Source organism: Passer montanus, unplaced genomic scaffold (genome assembly GCF_014805655.1).
Source record: "Passer montanus isolate IOZ18808 unplaced genomic scaffold, ASM1480565v1 scaffold36, whole genome shotgun sequence".
Classification (NCBI taxonomy): domain Eukaryota; kingdom Metazoa; phylum Chordata; class Aves; order Passeriformes; family Passeridae; genus Passer; species Passer montanus.
Genome location: NW_024368374.1, coordinates 7,090,185 through 7,111,823, shown reverse-complemented (window position 1 = coordinate 7,111,823; position 21,639 = coordinate 7,090,185). Strand labels below are relative to the sequence as shown.

Below are 21,639 nucleotides of genomic sequence, written 5' to 3'. Positions count from 1 at the left end.
ACACACTGGCCCAACTGCAGCAAGTGGGCCCTGTGCCTCCTGGTTTTGTGTTAAATCAGCTTCTCCTGTGTGAGCATCTTTGTTGCTCACTTCACAGCTGCTCTGAGAAGCTAAAGGCTCAGCATGGCAGCCATGGTGCAACAGTGAGACGGGCATTGCTCAGCAGCAGCAACAGGTCAACTGATGGAGTCCAGCACCATTCTGACACTCAGGATGCCATCCAATTTTCACATCTCTGATGACATCCAACTGCCAATCCAAAGAGTGGGGAGACTCACCAACTTCATGCAGTTTAATTAGATCTCAGCTCCCAGAATCAGGACATAGAATGCATTTTGTCAATGGACAATTAGCCTACTTGATGCCTGATTGTATTTCATTGACTCCCACTTTCAGCCTTGCTTTAATGTAGTGCATTCACATTTTTATTTTACAACCATTACAGGGTAGGCTGTGTATCCTGCCAAGTGTGCCAAAAGAGATTCTGAAGCAGGGTTGAAATTTCAGAAGTTTCAATAACTGCTGGCTTCAACAGTCTTTATGTTAGGGCAGTGTATGACCAAAAGAGGTTTCTGGACCAACCTTATCACAGTTGAACCCCATGGAGTGATCACAGCTTTGAGAAGGGCATTTCTGACACTCTGCACCTCAGTAGATATGATTTGAAATAAGAAAAATTAAAGCTATGCATGGAGAAAGATTGATACCTTTCTAGTCAGAAGAGATAGTACAAAAGACTGACAGTCACTCACAGGAATTCCCCCTTATCTAATGAAAGTCTGCAGCACATAATCAAGGTGCAAGAAAATTTCTCTAAAGGAAAATGTAACACGGATTTTACATAGCATCATGTCCTAGGTAAAAAAAAAAAAAAAAAAAAAAGAGAAAAATAAATCTATGGGTTGCTTATTTATAGCTCTTTCAACTCATTTGAGGTGCCCTTGTGCAGGCTTGCACACCCCATCAGCCAACATGTTACTTCATGCACCCTGACATCAATGCTTCTGAAAACCAGGGCCTGACTCTTTCACACTAAATATTCTAGATCTTGACCTCCTTCATCTTCTGGGCAAAACAGTCAAGTTGGCTTGAACTAAGAGAAAAGCTTTGTAAAAATCTGATGGTTCAGCCTCTCTTCCTGTGCCTCAATCTTTTTGTGGCAAATTGTGTTGCTTTACTCACAGCACCCAAGTTCTGCTATCCAAAGGCTGACATGCATTTTACCCTTCGCCTCCTCCTCTAAAGTAACTATGATATTCAGATAAAAACCTCATTTGTGATGAGTCAGTCTCAGTGGGAGGCACCTTTAGCATGGGCACTTTTCAAGGGCTATTTCTCTTACTAAATAAACAAAACACTAATAGAGAACTTCACAATCTTAACAAAAAAATGTGAACTTGGGATACTGAAGCCTTGATACAAGTTCTAGAATCATACAAGTACTTTTAAAGCAACACCAACTATAATGGAACTTAATAAAATTTAAAAGTGAATTTCTGAAAGCTATCAGAATTTCGACTTAATGTATTTTTGTCTCAAATCATGTTAAGGCATTGCCATTAAGAAATAGGAGTATTAGGTCAACTAGTTCTATGTAATTTCCAATGTGATTATAAATTGTTTCCTTTAAACAGTTGTTTAATGATGATCCACATGACCTCAATACAGTTCCTGATGAAAAACAATATAAAATCTCTTTCCAGAGATTAGCATACAAGCTGACAACACATGAGTGCAGATACACACTTATGTTAAAAGCAGTCCTTGCATAAATAAAAAAGTGGCCACTGAATGGCTGAAGTTTGAAATACCTGAAACATCAGTTGTCAAAACTGTTAGGTTTAGGAGTGAAATTTCACACTTTTCACTGGTACTTAATTTATTCTATATAGGCTACTTTAGAAAATAAATCCAAACCAAATGAGCAACATAGTAAGCTTTATAGTAGTTTAATTTAATTGCCCAGATTCGCACAGACCTCCTAACAAAAAGCCTTCTAACAAAACTAATAATGCCATGTATTAGAAAGCTCAGTGTGTATTTCCTGAAACTGCTGTTTGAACTCAGGCTGAAGCTGAAGCCAAGCAAGAACTTAGGAAATGACCTGATGGTCTGGGTCAGCAGCCCATCTAGGCAAGTGCTTTGACTCTAATGTATCAACTGAGATGCTGTTTAAGGAGAGTGTGTGAGCCAGGCCACTTTCTGCAAGCCATCTCTCCTACTGTCCATATGTTTCCCTAAACTCTTTGAGCTCACTCACAATTTGAATTGCCTCCACAACTTCCTATGGCAGTAAGTTCCTGAAATTTTATTTTTAGACATTTAAAAGCCGTCTCCTACTAATTACATGTTCCCTAGCTTCTCTGCTATGGGATTTGCTGAAAAACAGCTCTGAATAAATTTCATCCACCTCCTTCAATATTTCTTAAGTCTTGGCAATTCCCATGTCCTTGTACCCAGTCTGCAAACCAAGGAGTTTTAATATTCCTGATCTCTCCTGGGAGATCTGCTACATTGCCTTGACCACATCAGTGATATGTAAAGCCACATTTACTTAGCAAAGTAAGCAGTACTTGGGAACATTCCCAGATGCTGGAACAGTCACCTGCAATAACGAACATGCTATGGTAGCCCTGAGCATAACACAGTCCATACAGAACTGAAAACTGTTCCTGAGATCACTCTTACCAGGCAGTTTGCAAGAAAAGATTTACTAAAACTGACTTGTTTCACAACACAGTCTCAGTCTCCACGAACATTTGGAGCATATTTAAAGTACTAATATATAAACAATTACTGACAGTACCCTGAAGAAGCCTTACAATATTATAACTTTTTGAAGGACTAAATAAGGGACACACTCTAGAATGGTTTTGAAAATCTATTTTTCACCTTAAATCAAAATTTGAGCTGGGCGGATGTGGCAAATAGATTTTTAGAACACAGTAATGCTCTCCCTACAGAATTCCAAATTGAATATAATTTTATTGCAACTCAAGTAGTATAATAATATCCTACAGAGATGCGTAACACCAACTTGCACATACTACCATTAACAGATATAATTATTTTAAATTATTATATCTTAATATCTCATATAGGATTTATTATTACATCAGTGTGAGCAGGATGGAAAGCATTTAGATCTTGCATCTAAAGAATCAATGGAAGTACAAATGTTCAAGGAGAAGAATGCTCAATGTTACTTTTTTTGTTCAGTAAAACTCTTCACTGTCTACAAGAAAAAATACAGGATGTTTCTGCAGACTGAAGCAGGAAAGGAGTTCAATGTTTTTTTCAAGTCTTCAGCTTGTTTCTAACACGAAAGAAATGAATTTGATAAAGATGGCTGGAGTCATAAAGAAACTCCTGTAAGAATGCAAGTAACAAAAGGTGGAAGAGAAAGCTGTGCAAGGCAGAGCTGCAGCCACTTTGACTCAGCAGGCTGCTCCAAAGAAAGGAAAAACTTAAGGCCAAATGTTAACACTTACCTCCATAAAGGTCTAGAAGTAATTTTTATCAGCAAGAAGTACAGGCTGCAGAAGCCCAAAAAAGATCCTTCAAGGTATTTCACTCTGCCAATATGGTCAAGGCAGTGTCTTTCAAAAGCAAAACAGCAACAATACAAAATACAGCTGATTTGTATCTAACTAATCTTTGTCATTAGGTATACAGAATACTTTCATAAGCACCCCAAGATTTTTCTTGTGTCAGAAGAATATACAGTTATTTCTCCACTGGAGCACAGTGAGGGCAGAATGGAATTTAAAATACAGTGTTAGCTAATCTTGTTTTGGCTAAATTTGTTTGCACAATAATTAAGGCCAAAAGGCCCATTAACTCCACTGAAATAAATTAAAACCAGCCCTTCATTCTGTAAGATACGCACTTCTACAAGCTTGTCTACTTGAATGTCCATCCTCCTAACAGAAGTAGTGATGTACCAGGACACGGACAGATTTCAAAATAATTTCAGCTGCCTGACAGAAAAGAAAGGCAGCTTTAGACTTGTGGCATTGTCACTAACGTATATTTACATTGCAACTTGAAGGAAAAAGCTTCCCTGGTACTTTTCAGTGGAAGAAAAAGTGACTAACTATAAATAGCCTTGCACAATTAATAACTGGTCTCTGTCAGGTGTTAAGTAAGAAAGATGGAAACATAAACCTAGGGACATCATTGTGAAATACTAATATCAAAATTGGATTCATCCTGAAAAGGACCCTAGATGAGGTGAAAGACTTGCAGAGCAGAAAAACAAAAACAGATTAGGACTAATCCCTAAGCATTAGCATCTTCACTGTTTTAAGGCACCATCTTTCCATAAAAGAAACTGTAAATACAATTAGAAGTCCAAACTATTTCTGTCCCCATGGGAAAAAAAAAAAAAGCTGATACGTAAATAATGAAATAAATCAAAGAGCTCTAAAAGCTAACTTCGAAAGATCTCACAGCAAGTTTGACACATTTCTCTTTTGCTCACCATTGTATGTGTAATAGCAGGTCTCAAATAAAATTTAAAAGACTAAAGAGAAAAGCTTCCTCCCCAAACAAACACACACCATACAGCCAATCAAAAACTAGTACCTCAGAATTATTTTGTTATTTCTATCAATTACATACATGCAGTGGACCTATAAGGCAAAAGAAATTTTATTTGATAAAAAATCCACATATTCAAAATATTAAAAATACTCTTAATTTATTGTTTAGCTTCTAAAAATTTGAATTTAGTCCAAAGTAAAAAAAAACCAAAATGACCAAAACCTACAAAAACCCCACAACATAACAACTCAACACCCAAAAACCAAATAATTGTGTTTAGAAGTACACTAGATGCTCTTTTACACAGACACAAAACAAAACAAATCCAGAATTAAGACATTTGTTAACCTTCTCCTTCACACTGCTCTTTAAAGTTATGAGAATCTTCCTCATTTGGACAATTTTTTGCAGATCAGATTTGAGTAAGGTTTATGGAAGAGAGTTTAACTTACTGTTACCAAATCATAATGATCTTAAATATTATACATTTTAGAGCCAATGTATCTGTATTTCTAACAGGACAGGACTGACTGAAACAGTTTCTGATTCTTCTAAGCCAGCACAAACATCAAGAGAATCAAGTCAGATACAATAAAACTTTGTTTGCAAGTTTGGTATTTACAGCCAAATTTTCAAATCTTTTCTAGCACGTTAACACACTGTGTTATCCAAATAAATGCTTTTAAAGCATTAAAAGATTCTCTATCTGTAAAATAAATTATTAGCTACTAAATGTAAAACATCATTAAAAAATTTAGCTTTCCTAATAATTACAGGTTTATTCCAAAACAGCTAAGTGTTAGCTGAAAAACTGAAACTATAATTTTACGATCTCCCACTGGGATATGGGAGAAGGAAGGCTTTTGTATCTGCAATAAAGAAAAATAAATCATCAAGCTTGTTCTGTCTCCAGAATATCTTGGCTCTCAAACCCATCCTCCAGTACCAAAGACTATCAGCTTCCTGAAGGGGAAAAGACAAAGGTTAATTTTTTAAATCCTGACTGAGACTAAACAAACCAAAATACATTAAACATCTGTGTCATGTGTGAAGTTGTGGGATAAGCCCACATGAGAACTGGCACTCTGTTCTCGCCGTATGTTAGCATTGTCTATGGCCACAAAGGCAAGAAAGCCAAAGGAACCAGACTGAATTTCAGTGTAAAAGTGCATTTTGAATGCTTCTATCTCCCCAGACACCCGCCCCCTCACTCTGAAGGAGAAAGGAACTGAAGGGGTTACTTTGTATCTTCCTCTAAAAGAAGTTAAATATGCTTTGTGAATTTACATATTTTTCCAGAATGAGTGAAATCTGGGACAAATTTTCCAACCAATCTAAAAGCCTCTGAACATATATAACTAGAAAGCTAACAGCTCTACCAATAAATATATCATAACAAACAAACAAACAAAGCAATCCTTTAGAAACAAAGCAGATTCCTAGCCTGGCATACACATTAAAATATTAAAAAATGCAGGACGTAAGATGTGAAGGAAAAAGTGGAGGGGGGAGGGAAGCTAGAACATGGTACAATAATTTTAGTCATTATTAATATTAAATATATAACATGAAGAAGTAAGAGTATGTTACATTACAAACTGTGGCTAAAGCACACTTAAATGTAACTATATAGTAAGAGACTGCTCTGTACAACAAGGAAGATTACAAGTTGGAGCAAAACAATATTACTAAAAAGCAGAGTTCTGTTTTTCCCTCATTCTGAAGTGGTTTTGGGGAATGTGTGTGTTTTTTAGGGTTTGGGGTTTTTTTTTTCTACAAACAAACTTCCTAAAAAACAAGAAGGTAAAGTGTTCCAAAATGCTTGCTTGGACATTTAAAACCATAATTTAAATATAACAGAATCACAAACCACTTCTATACTAGCAGAAAGAATACTATTTTCTGAGACGTTTTACTAGGAAAGAGAAGAGTGTTTCAGGCTTGGGTGGTTTTTTTTGGGTTTTTTTTTGTTGTTTTGTTTTTGTTTTTGCTTTTTTTTTCTTTAATTAATCTTAAAACATCTATATTTAGCATTATATGGTTGTAGGTGCTGAGTCAGTAGCAAAAGATTGCCAGCAATCACAAATAATGGAAAGAGTTCACCAAAATCGTATTTCTAAATGCACTGCTAATACAAATCAACATGAAAAAAAAAAAGACAGCAGTGGTTTGTCTAAAAATACTGCAACTGAAATTAGCTCAGCAGTACTCATGAGAAGATTTTTACCCAAAAAGACAAAGGTAGATTAATTCTTGAATATTTTTCAAATTTAGGAAGACATCGTAGCTAATACTCTTGGTCATTCTGACTTCAAAAAATTTTAAAACACTGAACCTGTTAAGAGGGTGGTACAGACAAGCTCTTCATAAGATGTACACTGTATCTTTAACAATCTGTCTGCAACAAGATTATAAAAGGGTGTATTTCTAGAAAAGACACAACTTCCAGGCAGAGCCACATTTATGCTCTGTCATTAGGGCACGTATTCAGAACAATTACATTTTTCTCCACTAATAGTTGCAATCAAGATGTTAATTAGTGACATGCTTTATCTCATAACCCATTTCAAAAGCCTTAGCACTTTGACTTACTGTTGCTCGCATCCTTTTATTTCTCTCATTCAACTGGTGCTACCACAGTGACAAAGGATGAAGGAAGATTCAACAGGCACCACTCCGGCTGCTCCAATCTGTTCCATTCACTCAGTACTGAGGTAATCTTCGGGGATGTGTGGAACACTGCCCCCCCTTCCTGTGAACAGGGCACCTAAACCTGAACGCCACGCAGGAGGATCTCCCTTCACCTTCCTCTATAGCTGTGCATCCACCAAGCATGTGGAGGCAGGATGTGAAAGGTAGGATCAATTAACAATATAGTCAGCAATACCTACCTCAAGCCTTCCTTCCTATCAAATTAGCCAACGTACAGTGAGCTTCCTGCTGTACATGAATGTATCATGTCACCATAGCAACTAAATCAACAAATAGCTGCTGCAGCATCTGCTTCTGGATCATCTAACGTCAGTCAACAGAAGGTTCGGGTTTAAGAGAACAAAGCTTCCAAATATATGCCGTTTTATAACTGCATTTTTAATTTAGCCTCCTGATTCCCAGATAGGCTATTACTAACTCAGGATGAACCAACTTCTGACTTTATAATCTGCGATACAGTTTATGACTTCATTTCTCAAGTAAGCCAGAAAGAGGGGAAAAATACTCTACTCTGCAAAAGAATAAAAAGAAACAGCAAAGAAATAATCAACTGGATTCTAATGCACTCTCTCAAACACTGTGCTATCTTATAACATGCATTTACTAAGAGACATAAAAAGAAAGAAGCATGTTTCTGAAGTTTGCTTTATAATTTACATATGTCTGCCCTAAATAAGACTATAGACAGAAATATATTTTATGAAATATTAATATTAAATACATTTCAGATAGCTGACAAATATGGTTTCCCTCTCTTAGTCTCCACTTCAGAGCTAAACTGAAAACATCCAGTATTGTTTTCTGGCAACCTCACATCTGCAGTTTTTAATCCCAACAACAGCAGGGGACCACTGGCACACCCTCACCTGAAGAAAGACAGATACACAGAAAAGCACACATCCCTCTCTTGTGAGAAATTACTTCAAATACCACTTGTGCACCACTGGTTTAAATCCTAACCCATAGGCAGACAAGATATAGAAAACTGCTTTGAAATTGTCTTGGTATTCAGAATGCAACAAGATGAGAGTACAGATTAAATGTCATCTAAGGTATAAAAAAATTCTAACATTACTAACATCTAATGTCTTCAAATGTAATAAGTAAGTGTACAAAGACACAGACACTTTTATGTAAAAGGACTCAAAGCTACAGCCTACTTAAATAAAGAAAAAGTAACTTTCTTTTAACTTCAAGTCATACTCCTAACATTTGATCAGCATGAAATTATTTACCAAGTAAAAGCTTTCTAGGCAAAAAGTATTGGTTATTCAAATCCAGTATAATTTTATTATTAAAAACACCTACTTTTAGTTTTCAAAGCAGAGGTTTTTCCACCCATTTTTTGTTACAACAAAAATCATTACATCTAGATTGGGTCCAGAGCGTGGTCCAGTGAGCAAGGAAAACTAGATGCAGACTCAAGATACTAACATGGCTGTGGCTGCCATACTGACTTACTGTGATTTGTGCCTTTGTCACCTCACCTATGCCAGAGTTCCCATTTGTAGGGCTAGTCCAACAATATTTTTAAGTTCCTACATGCTACTGGATCAAAGAATGCTGCAAGACTTGAGTGTTTTTATTCATTAGTAGCACAGAAATTGCCAGATGGAATCACGTCTGTGGTCGAGCTAAGGTGATGTCAGTTACAAACACAGCACAAGTTGTTTTTCCACTGACTGTATGTTCAAAATCTGCTGCTTATATCATAACAAGGCTAATGAGGCTATGAACTACTCTTTTCCATAATCAAGCCCACTATTATTTAAAAAACATATTAAATGGAAAAATGTAAAAGATGTAACAAGCCTTACAGAGAGTATATGACTATTAAATAGGAACTCCTGACATCAGTAATAAAAGCTAAATTAAAACAGTACTTTAAATTGTTTTAAATTGCCAAAGACTTGTGTATTTCATGGTCATGAAGTGTTACTTCCAAGTACTTCTTTCTTGAAGTCATCTTTCAAAAGACCTTTCTGCCTCCCATCTTCTTTTAAACTTAATAAAAGCTTCCTCTCCCACGTTGGCTACTAACTAATAAAGAATTTTGAAAACTTTAGATTAAGCTTTGTACCACACCAATTCATAGCAGACTCAGCACACAACATTTCCATGTTATCTATAAGGAAATGTTAGAATTTTCTTTTTTACCTTAAATGATCTCCTGGTTTTAGTATCAAAGACACACAAAAACAGGTTTCCCATCATTATTTACAGAAGCATCCTATAGACTTTGGTCTTTGTCCAAGTAACGTGATGCAACACTCTTAAACACCAACATTCTAAATCTTCTAGTTTCCACTGTATTTTTTTGAGCAAATTCCAGTTTACAGGTTTCCTGTGACTAGGCAATTCTCTACCCTGGCATCTGCTACTACTGACTGTAAGGATCTAACTGCTCTAGATATGAGGTTTAAAATTTCTTCATGAAGCAGAGTAAAGATATGGGCAGTAAAGGGCATTAACAAATCTTGGATTTCAGGACGAGGGAGGAAAGCCACACAGAATTAATTGTTACATAATATGTTGCAATAGCAATTTACATGCTGGGCATTTTGAAAAAACAAATACAATCCAAACAATTTCAGCTTACAGAGACAGTAGCTGTATATTTGGAAAAAAGTGAGTGAAAGAAGCCATCTTTCCAGTGACATGCTTCTAAGGCATGTCTTTTCAGAGGACAGACCAAGCAATTCTGCATCATTTTTCTAAAAGGCAGCTGACAGGTAATAAAATCAGTAAACATTTAATCTTTAACCATTGCTACAAGATACTGTCAGCACCACTGACTGCACTAAGACAACAGAATATCCCTAGGAGCGACTGGAAACAGGTAGATGGGAAAGAAGCTGAGACTGTTCATTGGCACTGGCATTCAAAAACTATAGATGTCAATAAACTTTCATTGCTCTTTGCAGAAAAGCAGGCTGGAAAGATCCAAGAATTGACGATTTTTTTTTTCCTAGAAAACAAATTTATTTATGAAAAGTTTTTAAAATTCTTAGTGTACTTGTGCTTCTCCCCCTTCTTTTCAAGTAGATGATCAGTTAAAAAAGCTGACCACTAAGCAGGGGAGGCAAAGATTATTTCTAGCCTTGTTTTGTAAAAACACAAAGATTTTTGAGAAGAACCAGTAAAAGATAAATGTTAAATTCTGCATTGAATGTCAATGATAAACGTTCAAGACTTGTTAGTGTCCACATATAACAGTGCCAATCAGTGTACATTCCACAAGTGTCTGTCTCATTCTTTAGTATTAAGAAATAATTACAATTTTGATCTACTTGCTTCTTCTCTGTCTCTTCTCTTTTGCATTCTCGGTTCTCACAGCTTGCCTAAGCTAAGTTTTATTTGCCTCATTTACAGCAAACCCAGTCTGTCTCATTAGCATTTACACAGTCTGTGGTTAGCAGATAGTGCACAGAAAATTTGCTGCTTAAAATAATACCACTATTATATCTTTAAATTAGCGAAAGTATAAACATAAGGATAACACCAGTGTTTCAAGGAATCTGGATAATGCAACAGACAAACATTTGGGCTTCAAAGTTTTAAGCTAATCCATGTTTACAGGGAATTAAAAGGAAGCAGTGTTAGGGACAGTCACTGAACTCTGGAACTTTCTGAGGCATCAGGTCACAGTCCATGGTTAGACACATCAACCTCTTAAAAATAAAAACTGTAATACTTCAATCAGATCATTCTCATTTCATGATTTGCTGTTTGAAGTCCCTAGAAATTCAGCTTCACGATGCTAAGCAAAAGTGGGTGAGAAACAGAGTTCACACTGCACAGCAAACAGGCAGCAAGGGCTAACTAAGGTTTCAGCTAATACTTCAGAGGGGCTAGTCCCATCACGAGGCATCTTCCCTGATCAATCTGCCTATTTGCAACAGTCCAAATGCATTATGGACTAGAAGAGAATTTTGTATTTCCCAACATTGCTTCTGACAGCTCAGATTCCTGTTTGCTGATATAGCAAGTTAAAAGCCCATAATATTTAACCTGGATGGATGTGTTTATTTTTTTTACCCTAAATACAGTATAAAAAAAAGCACCAAAGGAAGAACAGTGTTTTCTAGTTATTAAAAATAGCATTTATTAAAAAAAATCAAATGTTAAGAAATTCAATATCACTTCTAAAGAAGCCTTTTTAACCCTGAAAAAGTACCCTATATACCTAGTTTTGTGTAAATATGGGTACCACTGCATATCAAAACAGTGTGACAACACAAACTTGAGCTGGAAGAGAAATTAAAAAATATATCTCAATTAGATCAGATTGGAATGACTTAGTCAGTAATGGACCAAGGACTTGGTGGAAGAAATCTCTACAATCTCAATCCTTTCCCATGTATTTTATCCTCTACTTCAAAAAGAGAGGGAGAAAAAGCAAAGCCAACTGACATTTTTTGCTATAGAATGTAAACTAAAGTCTGAATCTATCTGTTTCTAGAGAAGGTCATTCTACCTGCTCTGTGAAGTGTGTAATTCTGTAACATGTAGAGGGCTCATAGACTTTACCCAGTCATGGCAAAGTCTCAATCTCTAGGGAATGGAATATGACACACTACTTTAGTGGGAAGGGACCTATGATGATCATCTAATCCATCTGCCTGACTGATTGAGGACTGACCAAGCTGACATTCAGGGCATTGTCCAAACGCCTCTTATAATACATACAGGTTTGGGACTTTGGCCACAGCTCTAGAAAGCCTGTTTCAGCACTTGACCACCATCTCAGTAAAGAAATGCTTCCTAGGGAAAAAACAGGTTTCAGCTAGCTGAGGATGTACCTCAGGTAACTTATTTGCCAAAAGTGTAATTCTTGCATATTTTAAGAGGGGATTTGAGGAAACATAGGTAAGCACTTGGGGTGACTGTGTAGGTCTTGGAGTCTGCCATTCAGGTCATGGCTTACTCAGCATTAAATGTCCCATGTCACAGAGGAGGGGAGAGATGGGGACATGCCTGGGTCCTGGACACTGTTCAGGCATAACTGTACCCTTCCAAACCTTATTGATTGATGAGCACACAGACCCAGCTACCAGGCTGCACAGAAAAACCAAGCTATCTCAATGCTTATAGCTCCAGGCAATTTGCACCTTCTCACCTCATAAAAAAAAAAGAGAAAGAGAACAAAAAAGTACAGGCCTTTAGTCACCTTTGTACACCATGAAAGGCATCATCTTCTGGACATGCTTACTTCTCCCCATTGACTGTATTAGCAACCTGTGGTGAGAAACTGACTTCAAATTCAATTTTCATGTGTCATCCAATTCTCCCAAATGTCAGTTTCTGAACAGTTTAATTCAACAGGGGCTGAATGCCTCAAGTATCTTGGGAGAAATCCACTGTATCAGAGACCAAAATTAATCTAGGATTTATATCATGCACATGAAAACAGACATTTTAGAGAAAAAGAACGATTATTGAAAAGTTTTATGAGGATGCTTCATTCCACAAATTTTCATACCAAACAGAAACAGAAAAGGCTATGAACTACACAGCCTTCACTCTTGTTTCTACATTTATTTCCAAACAGAAAATATTAAAATAAGCATATCTGAATGGTAGTATAAATTAAATTGGGCAATAAATCTGGTGCTTCTTTCTTCTCAACAAAAGCAGCACAGAATTCATACATTACTATACATCAAATAATTTTGAATCCTCACTCCTTGCTGAGGAGATGGCTTCTTCTAGGAAATTTAAAGCAAGTTTTCAATGCACCTGCAATCAAGGATACATTTTAAATAAACTGGAAAAAAATCTGATTTCTAAGGTAAAAAAAAAAATTACACTTACTAACTAAAAAACTTCACCCTTCCTAACTAAAAAACATTATAAAGTCAGATAGAGGAAGTCTCTACTAACCCTGAGTCATCAGAACTCATGTATTTTTAGCTTTTCTTTGTGATTTTTTTTTTAATCATATCCAACAACCAGTTATAAACTTCCATGGAAAAGATTTTTCCATACATGGAATGTCTCATATAAGTTTGATTATGTATTTTGCAGTGATGGTTGTTACACAAAAGTACTAATCAATCCTGGGAAAATGGCAAAAAAGACAGAAGCAGCCATGCACATACTCTATTCTGTGAAATCAAAGCAGAGATAAAAGAAAGGAAAAGAGCACAATATGGAAAGTGAGGGAAAGTGAGAACAGTTATAGCACTATATGTTGTTAAACAACTTTTAACACTGATGTAGTTTTTTTTTTCTTTTCTTGTTGAGGAAAAAGATCATGAAACATATTGCAGTTCTAGGCTTGATTTTCAGCAGCCAGGCGAAACCAAAGCAAGCTGGAACTTGATAATGTACCATATGGTTTTCAGAAGCAGAAGTGCCAGAACAAAAACCGAGGAAACTCATTTAGCAATCTAGTCTAGATTTATATTTCCCAACACCATCTTCACCATTATATTTTGCTGTAATGCAACATATGTAAACAATCCGAAAGCCAAAAAAGGGGATTACTTAATTAGTTTTATAGCCATCTATTATTCTGCTGACTGAAGGCATCCCCCTATGACAACAGGTTAATAATAATAACTTTAATATCAGAGGTTTAAATATTTAAAGAAGAAATTGGTTTTAGGAACACTAACTTGTAGATTTGATGTTAAATACCTACTTAAACCCACACACAATATACACACACACTACACATATATATACACAGAGTGGGATTTTTGGAAAACTCACCAAAACACCTAAATTTCTCAATAAAATTAGGAGGACAAGCATCCAACCTCCCAAGCTAGAAGTGCTACTTTACCCCTATACCTTGCCAAGAAATAAAGTCAACTAAAGGTCAAACACTACATCACATTCCCCAGAGAAAAGGAAATGGTTAACAAGTACTGGGGTACTTTGAGAGTGCTATCTTTATTTTCTGGTACTAAAGGACACATAGGTCACACAGGAATGTCTCACTTCACAACTGCTAGCTTTAGTGGGAAGGTACTGTGAGGGTCCAGAACTCCTTGGCTGCTGTGTACTTGTGTCAGCAATTTACTGATTTGTTTTGGAATAGCACTGGGTGCTGTAGCAACTTTCCAAAACAATTTAACGTAAGTGTGTTAAAGTAGTTTGAACTCTTGCCTCTTCTTTTCCTCTCCTTCCACCAAATCAGGACTCACATAATCAAGCACATCCTTCCTGTCCAGCCTCAGCAATAATCACTAAAACACCACTGCACTGGTTACCCTTATTTGAAAAACCCTCAAGCACTTCTGTCCTCATACCATGTCTTCCCAGTTTCACTTGGTTTCTGTCAACTCCTATAGATCTGCTCCATTCTCCATCTACAGCCTTAGTCACCATCAAGACATAGGAAGTACATTATCCCCTCATGCTGAACACAGTGATAGGAAGGCGTAAAATCAAGCAGTGCTTCTGTACTTAACAGAGGAGAGGAGGAGCCAGCAAGCTTGGTCTCTGCTTTTTCTTTTCACTGGTTTTATCCTATGAAACTAACAGTAGTCCCTTGTTCTGTGGGACAGAGAACCAGGCAATCTCCCACAACAGCACTGAGTGACATACAAACATCCACACAGTTTAAGTTTTCTTACTGAATACCCCATGTTTTATGACTGAATACTCACACATTCCTCTAACTTTGTGGATTGTTTTGTTTTAAAACATGGTGGAAAGTTACAGCTTTAACCTGATCAGACATTTCCGCTGTTTGAAGCATATGACCTTTCATCTTAACATGTTCAAATATTTGTACTGCTATTTCACATTTACACTGCTAGCAGAACATCAAGTACTTGAAGTTATTATCTTGAAGATATGAACTGTTCCAGAAAAGTATGGAATGGTCTGTATCTGTCTGGTAACTCAGTTATGCAGCATAAACAATCTAGGTCACCATAATTACAAGAGTTAATTCTGGTAAAATGTAAGAAGGGGTGAATTGATTTTAAAAATCCTCAGATGTTTTACAGATGAATAAAAACTTCCAAGTTTAGCATAGAGTTAGCTAGTCTAACACAGAAAATACCACTATAGAAGAAAAATAGTTAAATAAAGAATCTTCTACTGATTTTTCAGAAGCAGAATACCTAAACAACCAATTTTCCACTGGTTTTCAATACCTTTTCAGTCAGGACTGACTAAAACTAATCAGTTCAGCTGCAGACCAACTCATAGACTATGAATATAAAGAAAATATCCATTTCTTTACATGGACAAGACAGCTCTGAATTTTGATTGCAGGAACACAAATTTTGTCAGCTCTACAGGTTAAGTTATATTTTATGCAATCCAACACCAATGCTGTTACGAAAGGAACTGGAGAAGTACTTTTCACTCATCAAGGAAGTAACCACTACAAAATGTGTGTACTGTAGCTAAGTAAAAGGACTTACAGAAAAATTAGTAAGGCAAAAGTCCTCTTCCTTCTTATAGTTTCAAAGTTCAAGGGAAAACAAAGAAATATAATGAACTATTATTCAAGTTTAAAATATTTTTTAAAAAATGAAAGAGACTTAACACTACAGTGTTTTGAATACTTGAATATATCATACTTTCAAATGAAGTATCTACCCCTTTCATAAGTACCATATAAAACAAACATGATTTTAAGACATGACATAACATTCATGACATGATTTTAAGACTGTTATAAATAAATAAGCACCTGCCTGACCTTTCTGCGGCCTTAGTCTTAACTGGGCAACCTTGACACACAAAACACTCCTGCCATTCTGGACTTCCCCTATTTCAGACCTACAAAGTATTTTCTACCTACTGATGGCTTTTAAATCAGATGCAAAAAGGATTTCCATGGAAGTTTCCTGCCACTGAACAAATGCACTTGCTGACTCTTTATGAATCTTGTATCAGATGCAAAGGACAGAGAACGAAAGTCGCAACTTTCCTTCAACATTGTGAAACATGGAACAGGAGACAACACTGTGGTGCATAACTGACAATTATCATGAAATGAAGAAAGAAAAGAAAATTGCTTTCTTTATTGATGACCAATGCCCAATGAAAATGATCTTTTTAAAAATACACGTGATTACTACCAGTCCCACTTTAGACAGTAGTTGTAATGAGCTGCCTTTTGTTTTAAATGAAAAAGGACAGCAGCAGCATATGTGTTGTTTTTTCCATTAAAAGATTAATACCAACTCCTACAGATTCATTTCTTTGAAGAAATACTTTGTTTGTTTTCAGTTTTAATCTTCCTTGGCAGGAGAAAGAGACATTTTAAAGAAAACGTATATCCAAAAGAACATTTAAACTCATGTATGATTCAAAATCTTGCATGATTATGGTGTAAGCTTGACAGCCTGAGAGTCTTATCTTTATGGAGGGCAGAACAAGTAACTCAGTATCAACCACGTTTGAAAGGTCGTGGTGAACATGGGAAGTTCCCAGGGACTAGAAGAAAGCAAATGTCAGTATAATCTTCAAAAAAGGGCAAGGAGGAGGATCCAGGGAGCTAGAAATTGCTCAAGATCACCTTTAGCTCTGGGAAGATGAGCGGACAAAGCTTTCTAGAAGCCATTTCCAAATGCATTAAAGACAAAAAGGTGATTTGGGGTAGTCACTATGGATTCACAAAGGGTAAATTATGCCTGACAAACCTGCATGGCCTTCTAAAGTGAAATTACTAGCTTGGTGAATGAGGGGAGAGCATAGCTAATGTTTACCATAATTTCAGCAAGGCTTTTGACACTTTTGAATAACACAGGAACTGATGAAGCACAGGCAGAGCATAGGCACCAAAGTAGGCTTAAAACTGGACCAAATGCCAGTCTTGAAATGTGGTGATCAGCAGTGCAAAGTCTAGCAGGCAGCCATCCACTGTCACCTACTGCAGTGGCTGACACTGGGGCAGACAAGGACTACAATCTTCTTTAAAGATCTGGATGATGGGACAAAGCACATCACGAACAAGTGACACAAATCTGAGTGAAGCAGCTGATGCACCAGAGGGTTGCACTGCCATCGAGAAATACAAATTCAGCAGGTGTCCAGGCAGACACTAACTACCATTCAAGCTACCCAACTGTAAGCAAGTATCAGTCTGGAGATCATAGTTATTGCACATGTTGTGCCTCAGATACTATGTTCTACCATAGGGAAAGGTTTATTCTCTTTAATAAGATCATGCAGTAATATAAATATATAACTTCCAATCATGGCTTGACAACTTGACAGCTGTTCGGTCCCATTCTTCCATGAAGAACTTCTTCCACAACACAGGTTTCCTGCTTCATACTTCTTACAAACCTTATCTTTGCACCCATCCTGCCTTCACCTCAATCTCTAACACACTTGTATGCCTAAAGCTGCACAAATATATTCCAGATGAAGGATTACTATCTTTTACAATGTCAACATGTCAGTGATGTGTTGGAAGGAAAAAAAAAAATATACTGAAGTTTCCTTACCTGTTGTGCTCCATCCCCACTAACAATAGGGGAAGTCAGAAGAGGGATTTCACTACTTATAATTGAAGTGGTATCCAGTAACGGTGGATGTTCTGCCATCATTGATGGTACACTAATTCACAAGATCACCTGAAAAGGAAAGTTATTCAGATGGTTAAACTATATCAATATTTCTGAATAATTATCCTTAAAACTTGTCTTACTTTAGAAATAACAACAACAAAAGAAGATTATTAAATTAGGCACCTTAAAAAAGTATGTTTCCACAAAAAGCAGCAATCACACAAGCCTGAAGACGAGTTTTTGTCAGCTGGCACAAGCCTTAGTTACACAGAGAGGGTGGTTTACACCCCCTCTAGCGGCGAACCTCAGAAGAAGATAGATCACTGCCCTGGAGCTAACAAACCTCAATCTTTAAACTTTGTAACAAACCAAGGTTTCAGCAAACTGGCACTGCTGACAAAATGCCTACAAAGGAAAAAAAAAAAAAAAAGAAAAAAAGAAAAAATGCATTTGCTTTAGAACCTACGTGTATAGTGTTCTTGTTTATGTGACTGGTAAAAAAACCAAGATATACTAAGAGGGACACTTTTTTTTCTTTTTTAATAATCAACGCACTTTTCCTATTATTACAATGGATAAATACTTTCAGTACAACTCGTTACTAGAAAATACCCTAGTGAAGCACAAACTAATGAATAATTATAATAAAAAAATCTTCTGCAGAATCTGACATATCATCATTTTGAAATTTATTAGATCCAGAAATAATGTCACTTTGATAACCAGTGGCCCTTTTATTAGCAGCTAAAACATGGGGAGGAAAGGAAGAGATAATGCTCACACATACAATCGTAATCCTCATAACCATACTACAAAAAAGCCCTTGCTAGCACACATTGTAAAGTTACAAGAAACCTGATAACAAGAAAAAAAGCCACAGAGGCAAGAGGCCCGTGAAAGCAGTGATACACTTTAACTGAGAAATATCACATAACAAGGTTACAGAAAGCAGGATTCAGCTGAGCATTCCTTTCAATTATATTAACAAGTCACAAGGAACATGTTTTCCGATATTTTGCATCTTAGTGCTATGAAGACTGGATGGAAGAATTAAGACCGAAAAAGCTGAAGATTACCATTTTTCCATGTTGGAAATAAGTACTGCAAGTCTAAGAAGCTGCTTTTGAAATTGCATTTAATTTTGTTTAAAAAAATATCACTAAATTACATTGGTTTACTGTACTGGTCTTAATCCCAGCTAGACCTAGTATACTTAGCTTTTGAAATAAAAAAAGAATTAGATCAACAAGAATTGAGAAACTGATATTACTTAACAAAACAGGAAGACAGATGGAAAGAATTCACTAGGAGTGAATGGCACATTCAGAATTCCCACAAGTTAATCACATTTTGCATCTGGAAACAGTGCTTTACATCAAACATAGACATAAGGATTAGGCTGAGAAGAAGGTTGTACAGTATTCCTAAAGCAGTGCCTCTCTTAGCCAGGACTTTCAGTAGCCTGGTAAAAAAAAGTAAATACAATTTTAGAGTTATGCAGCCTGACAACCAGCAGTGTTACAGGCTTTTACAAGTTTTGGCTTGATAGCATCTGGCTACTGAAACTCCCTACAAAGACTTCCAAACTTCTAGTTCAGATATACTGTCTGCTCATAAAAGAGATATTTACTAGTTACAGCATTATCTTCAAATGAAAAAATACCCAATAAAATGGAAGGAGTGATAAAGTCAGCTTAATGGCACTAACTTCAGTACCAGCCTCTAGAGATACTTGGTTAACTGGTACAGCTTACTACTCAAAGGCATCATCTAAAACTGTCCCACCCAATAGACTGCTTTCACTTGCTTGCCCCTCTAGGGTGAATGTTGTAGCTCTGCTGTGGGTTAAAATCTGTAGTACAGTGCTCTCAGTACGAAAGGACTCACACATTAACAAAGCACTATAGGCCTCTTGTGAGGAATTTTTTCCTACTATCCAGCCTAAACTTCTCCTGATGCAACCTGAGGACATTTCCTCTTATCCTTCACCTGTTACCTGGGAGAAGAGACTGACCCCCACCTGGCTCCACCCTCCTTTCAGGCAATTGTAAAGTGATAAGGTCTCCCCTGAGCCTTTTCTCCAGACTAAACACTGCCAGTTCTCTCAGCTGCCCCCACCAGACTTGTGCTCCAGACCTTTCCCCATCTCCTTGCCCTTCTCTGAACACACCCCAGCACCTCAGAGTCCTTGTAGTGAGGGATCAAGAACTGGACACAGGAATCAAGGTGCACCCTCACCAGTGCCAAGTACAGGGGCACAATCCCTGCCCTGGTCCTGCTGGCCACACTATTGCTGATCCAGGCCAGGATGCCATTGGCCTTCTTGGCCACCTGGGCACAGCTGGCTCATGTTCAGCTGGCTCTGTTGACCAGCACCCCCCAGGGTCTCTTCCACCAGGCAGCTTTTCATTCTCTTGCACAATTCTTTGATGATTTGATTTGTATGAAAATTAGGTTCCCACAAGCACCCAAGTGTTTAGGTCAGTACACCACCTTCAGCACCCAGTCTTTAGTGCCTTAACTGGGACACAGCTAAATTCCATGTCTGAATTCAAGCATTTGATTTATTCTGGAGACAGAACACACTGCTCATTGATAAACCCTGACAGGAGATACTATGTAGAATGTTATTCCTGACACCCTCTACAACAATAATAAAAGTGCTACCTGTCAGATTGTGTAATCAATCTAGGAAAAAAATGTTTCCTTGACAATACAATATTAGATTTCTCTGCAATGTCACTGAACTAGTCGCAAAGACTAAAGGTTTAAACTTCACACCAATGTGGGTCTATACTACACGTTCATCAAAAGCCTTTTCCCATGAGTAGTCGGGAGGCAGCAATCTGTACAAGTCAGTGCACATAACATGGTCACACAGTAAGATGTGGTATGTTCACCCACTGCAGGTGCCTTTTTGTTTCGCTATGAGAACAAAGAAAGATACCAATTTGAAGACAGAATGTGTGGCAGGAGGAGAAGTCAGTTAAAATGGACAAAAAGTTGGCATCAAGACAAATGGAAGAGCTCAATAAACATATCTTAGAAATAAATTATATCACATTCAATGCAAGGACCTCAAGTGTGTGCAGACAGAGCCTTTAGATCAGCAGATCCCAGTAGCTTGCATTCAAGACCTCTTGAAGACATTTACCTAGACCTTTGAAAAAGACTTCCAAGTAACTTGGTTCCTAGGAAAGTCTCAGAGGTCTGGAAGAAAAGTAGAAGTTTGCATTAAATACTGTGTTTTAAAAGGGACAATCTAGTCCTGTTAGCAAACAATAATCTGAGTTCAAGACTGGATGCTATTTGTAAAGAACTAAAATACAATTAAGATTGATTGAAAAAAAACTTGTCCAATTAACTTCATACAAACCTTCTGGTGATGGATATTGCTGAAAAAGGTACTAATAAGTGGACTGGAAAAACAACCTTAAAATCTTATTTGGCATTAGAGAGCATTTCTCTTCAATAGAAAAACAGAAGAGATGGATTAAAATTGAGTGACAGTCCTTAAACATTAACAGTAAATACAGAGTTGTTGAGCCATGTGAGTTTCCAATAGGAAGGGAAGGTATCAGTTCTCAGCTTCTCATTACAGAATATGTTTTTAACTTGCCTCTCAGAAAAAATTAAAAAAAGGAAGTCGAAAGGAAGTCTGGAAATGACAAGCAATGACAGTGATAAGAGACTGAGTCATTTCAGTCAACTAAAATGGCATGAATAGCCTAAAAAGTTAGGCATAGCAAAAAGTATTGATGCATAAAGGTAAAGCTGCCCTTTTTAAAACTAAAAAGAAGGAATTCAATCCTGTGAAGGGTTGATTCTGACAAGGACAGAATAATAAAAGTGGACAGTCAAACACAAGCTTGCCAGAAGGCTTTATCAGTTATAT

At 36.9% G+C, this 21,639-nt stretch overlaps 1 protein-coding gene across 5 annotated transcripts in view; it reads right to left on the bottom strand.

Moving 5' to 3' along the window:
• Positions 1-21,639, bottom strand: part of FNDC3A (fibronectin type III domain containing 3A) — a 109,009-nt gene that overhangs the window by 74,051 nt on the left and 13,319 nt on the right. For 3 of the 5 annotated variants that reach the window (XM_039716600.1, XM_039716599.1, XM_039716604.1), the window contains one exon: positions 17,682-17,810. In XM_039716600.1, the coding sequence (XP_039572534.1) occupies positions 17,682-17,783 (102 nt within the window). In that variant the 5' untranslated portion in view covers positions 17,784-17,810. Of the gene's footprint in view, positions 1-7,137; positions 7,432-17,681; positions 17,811-21,639 lie in introns of those variants that run through there. The other 2 variants (XM_039716601.1, XM_039716605.1) reach the window with 2 other exon arrangements.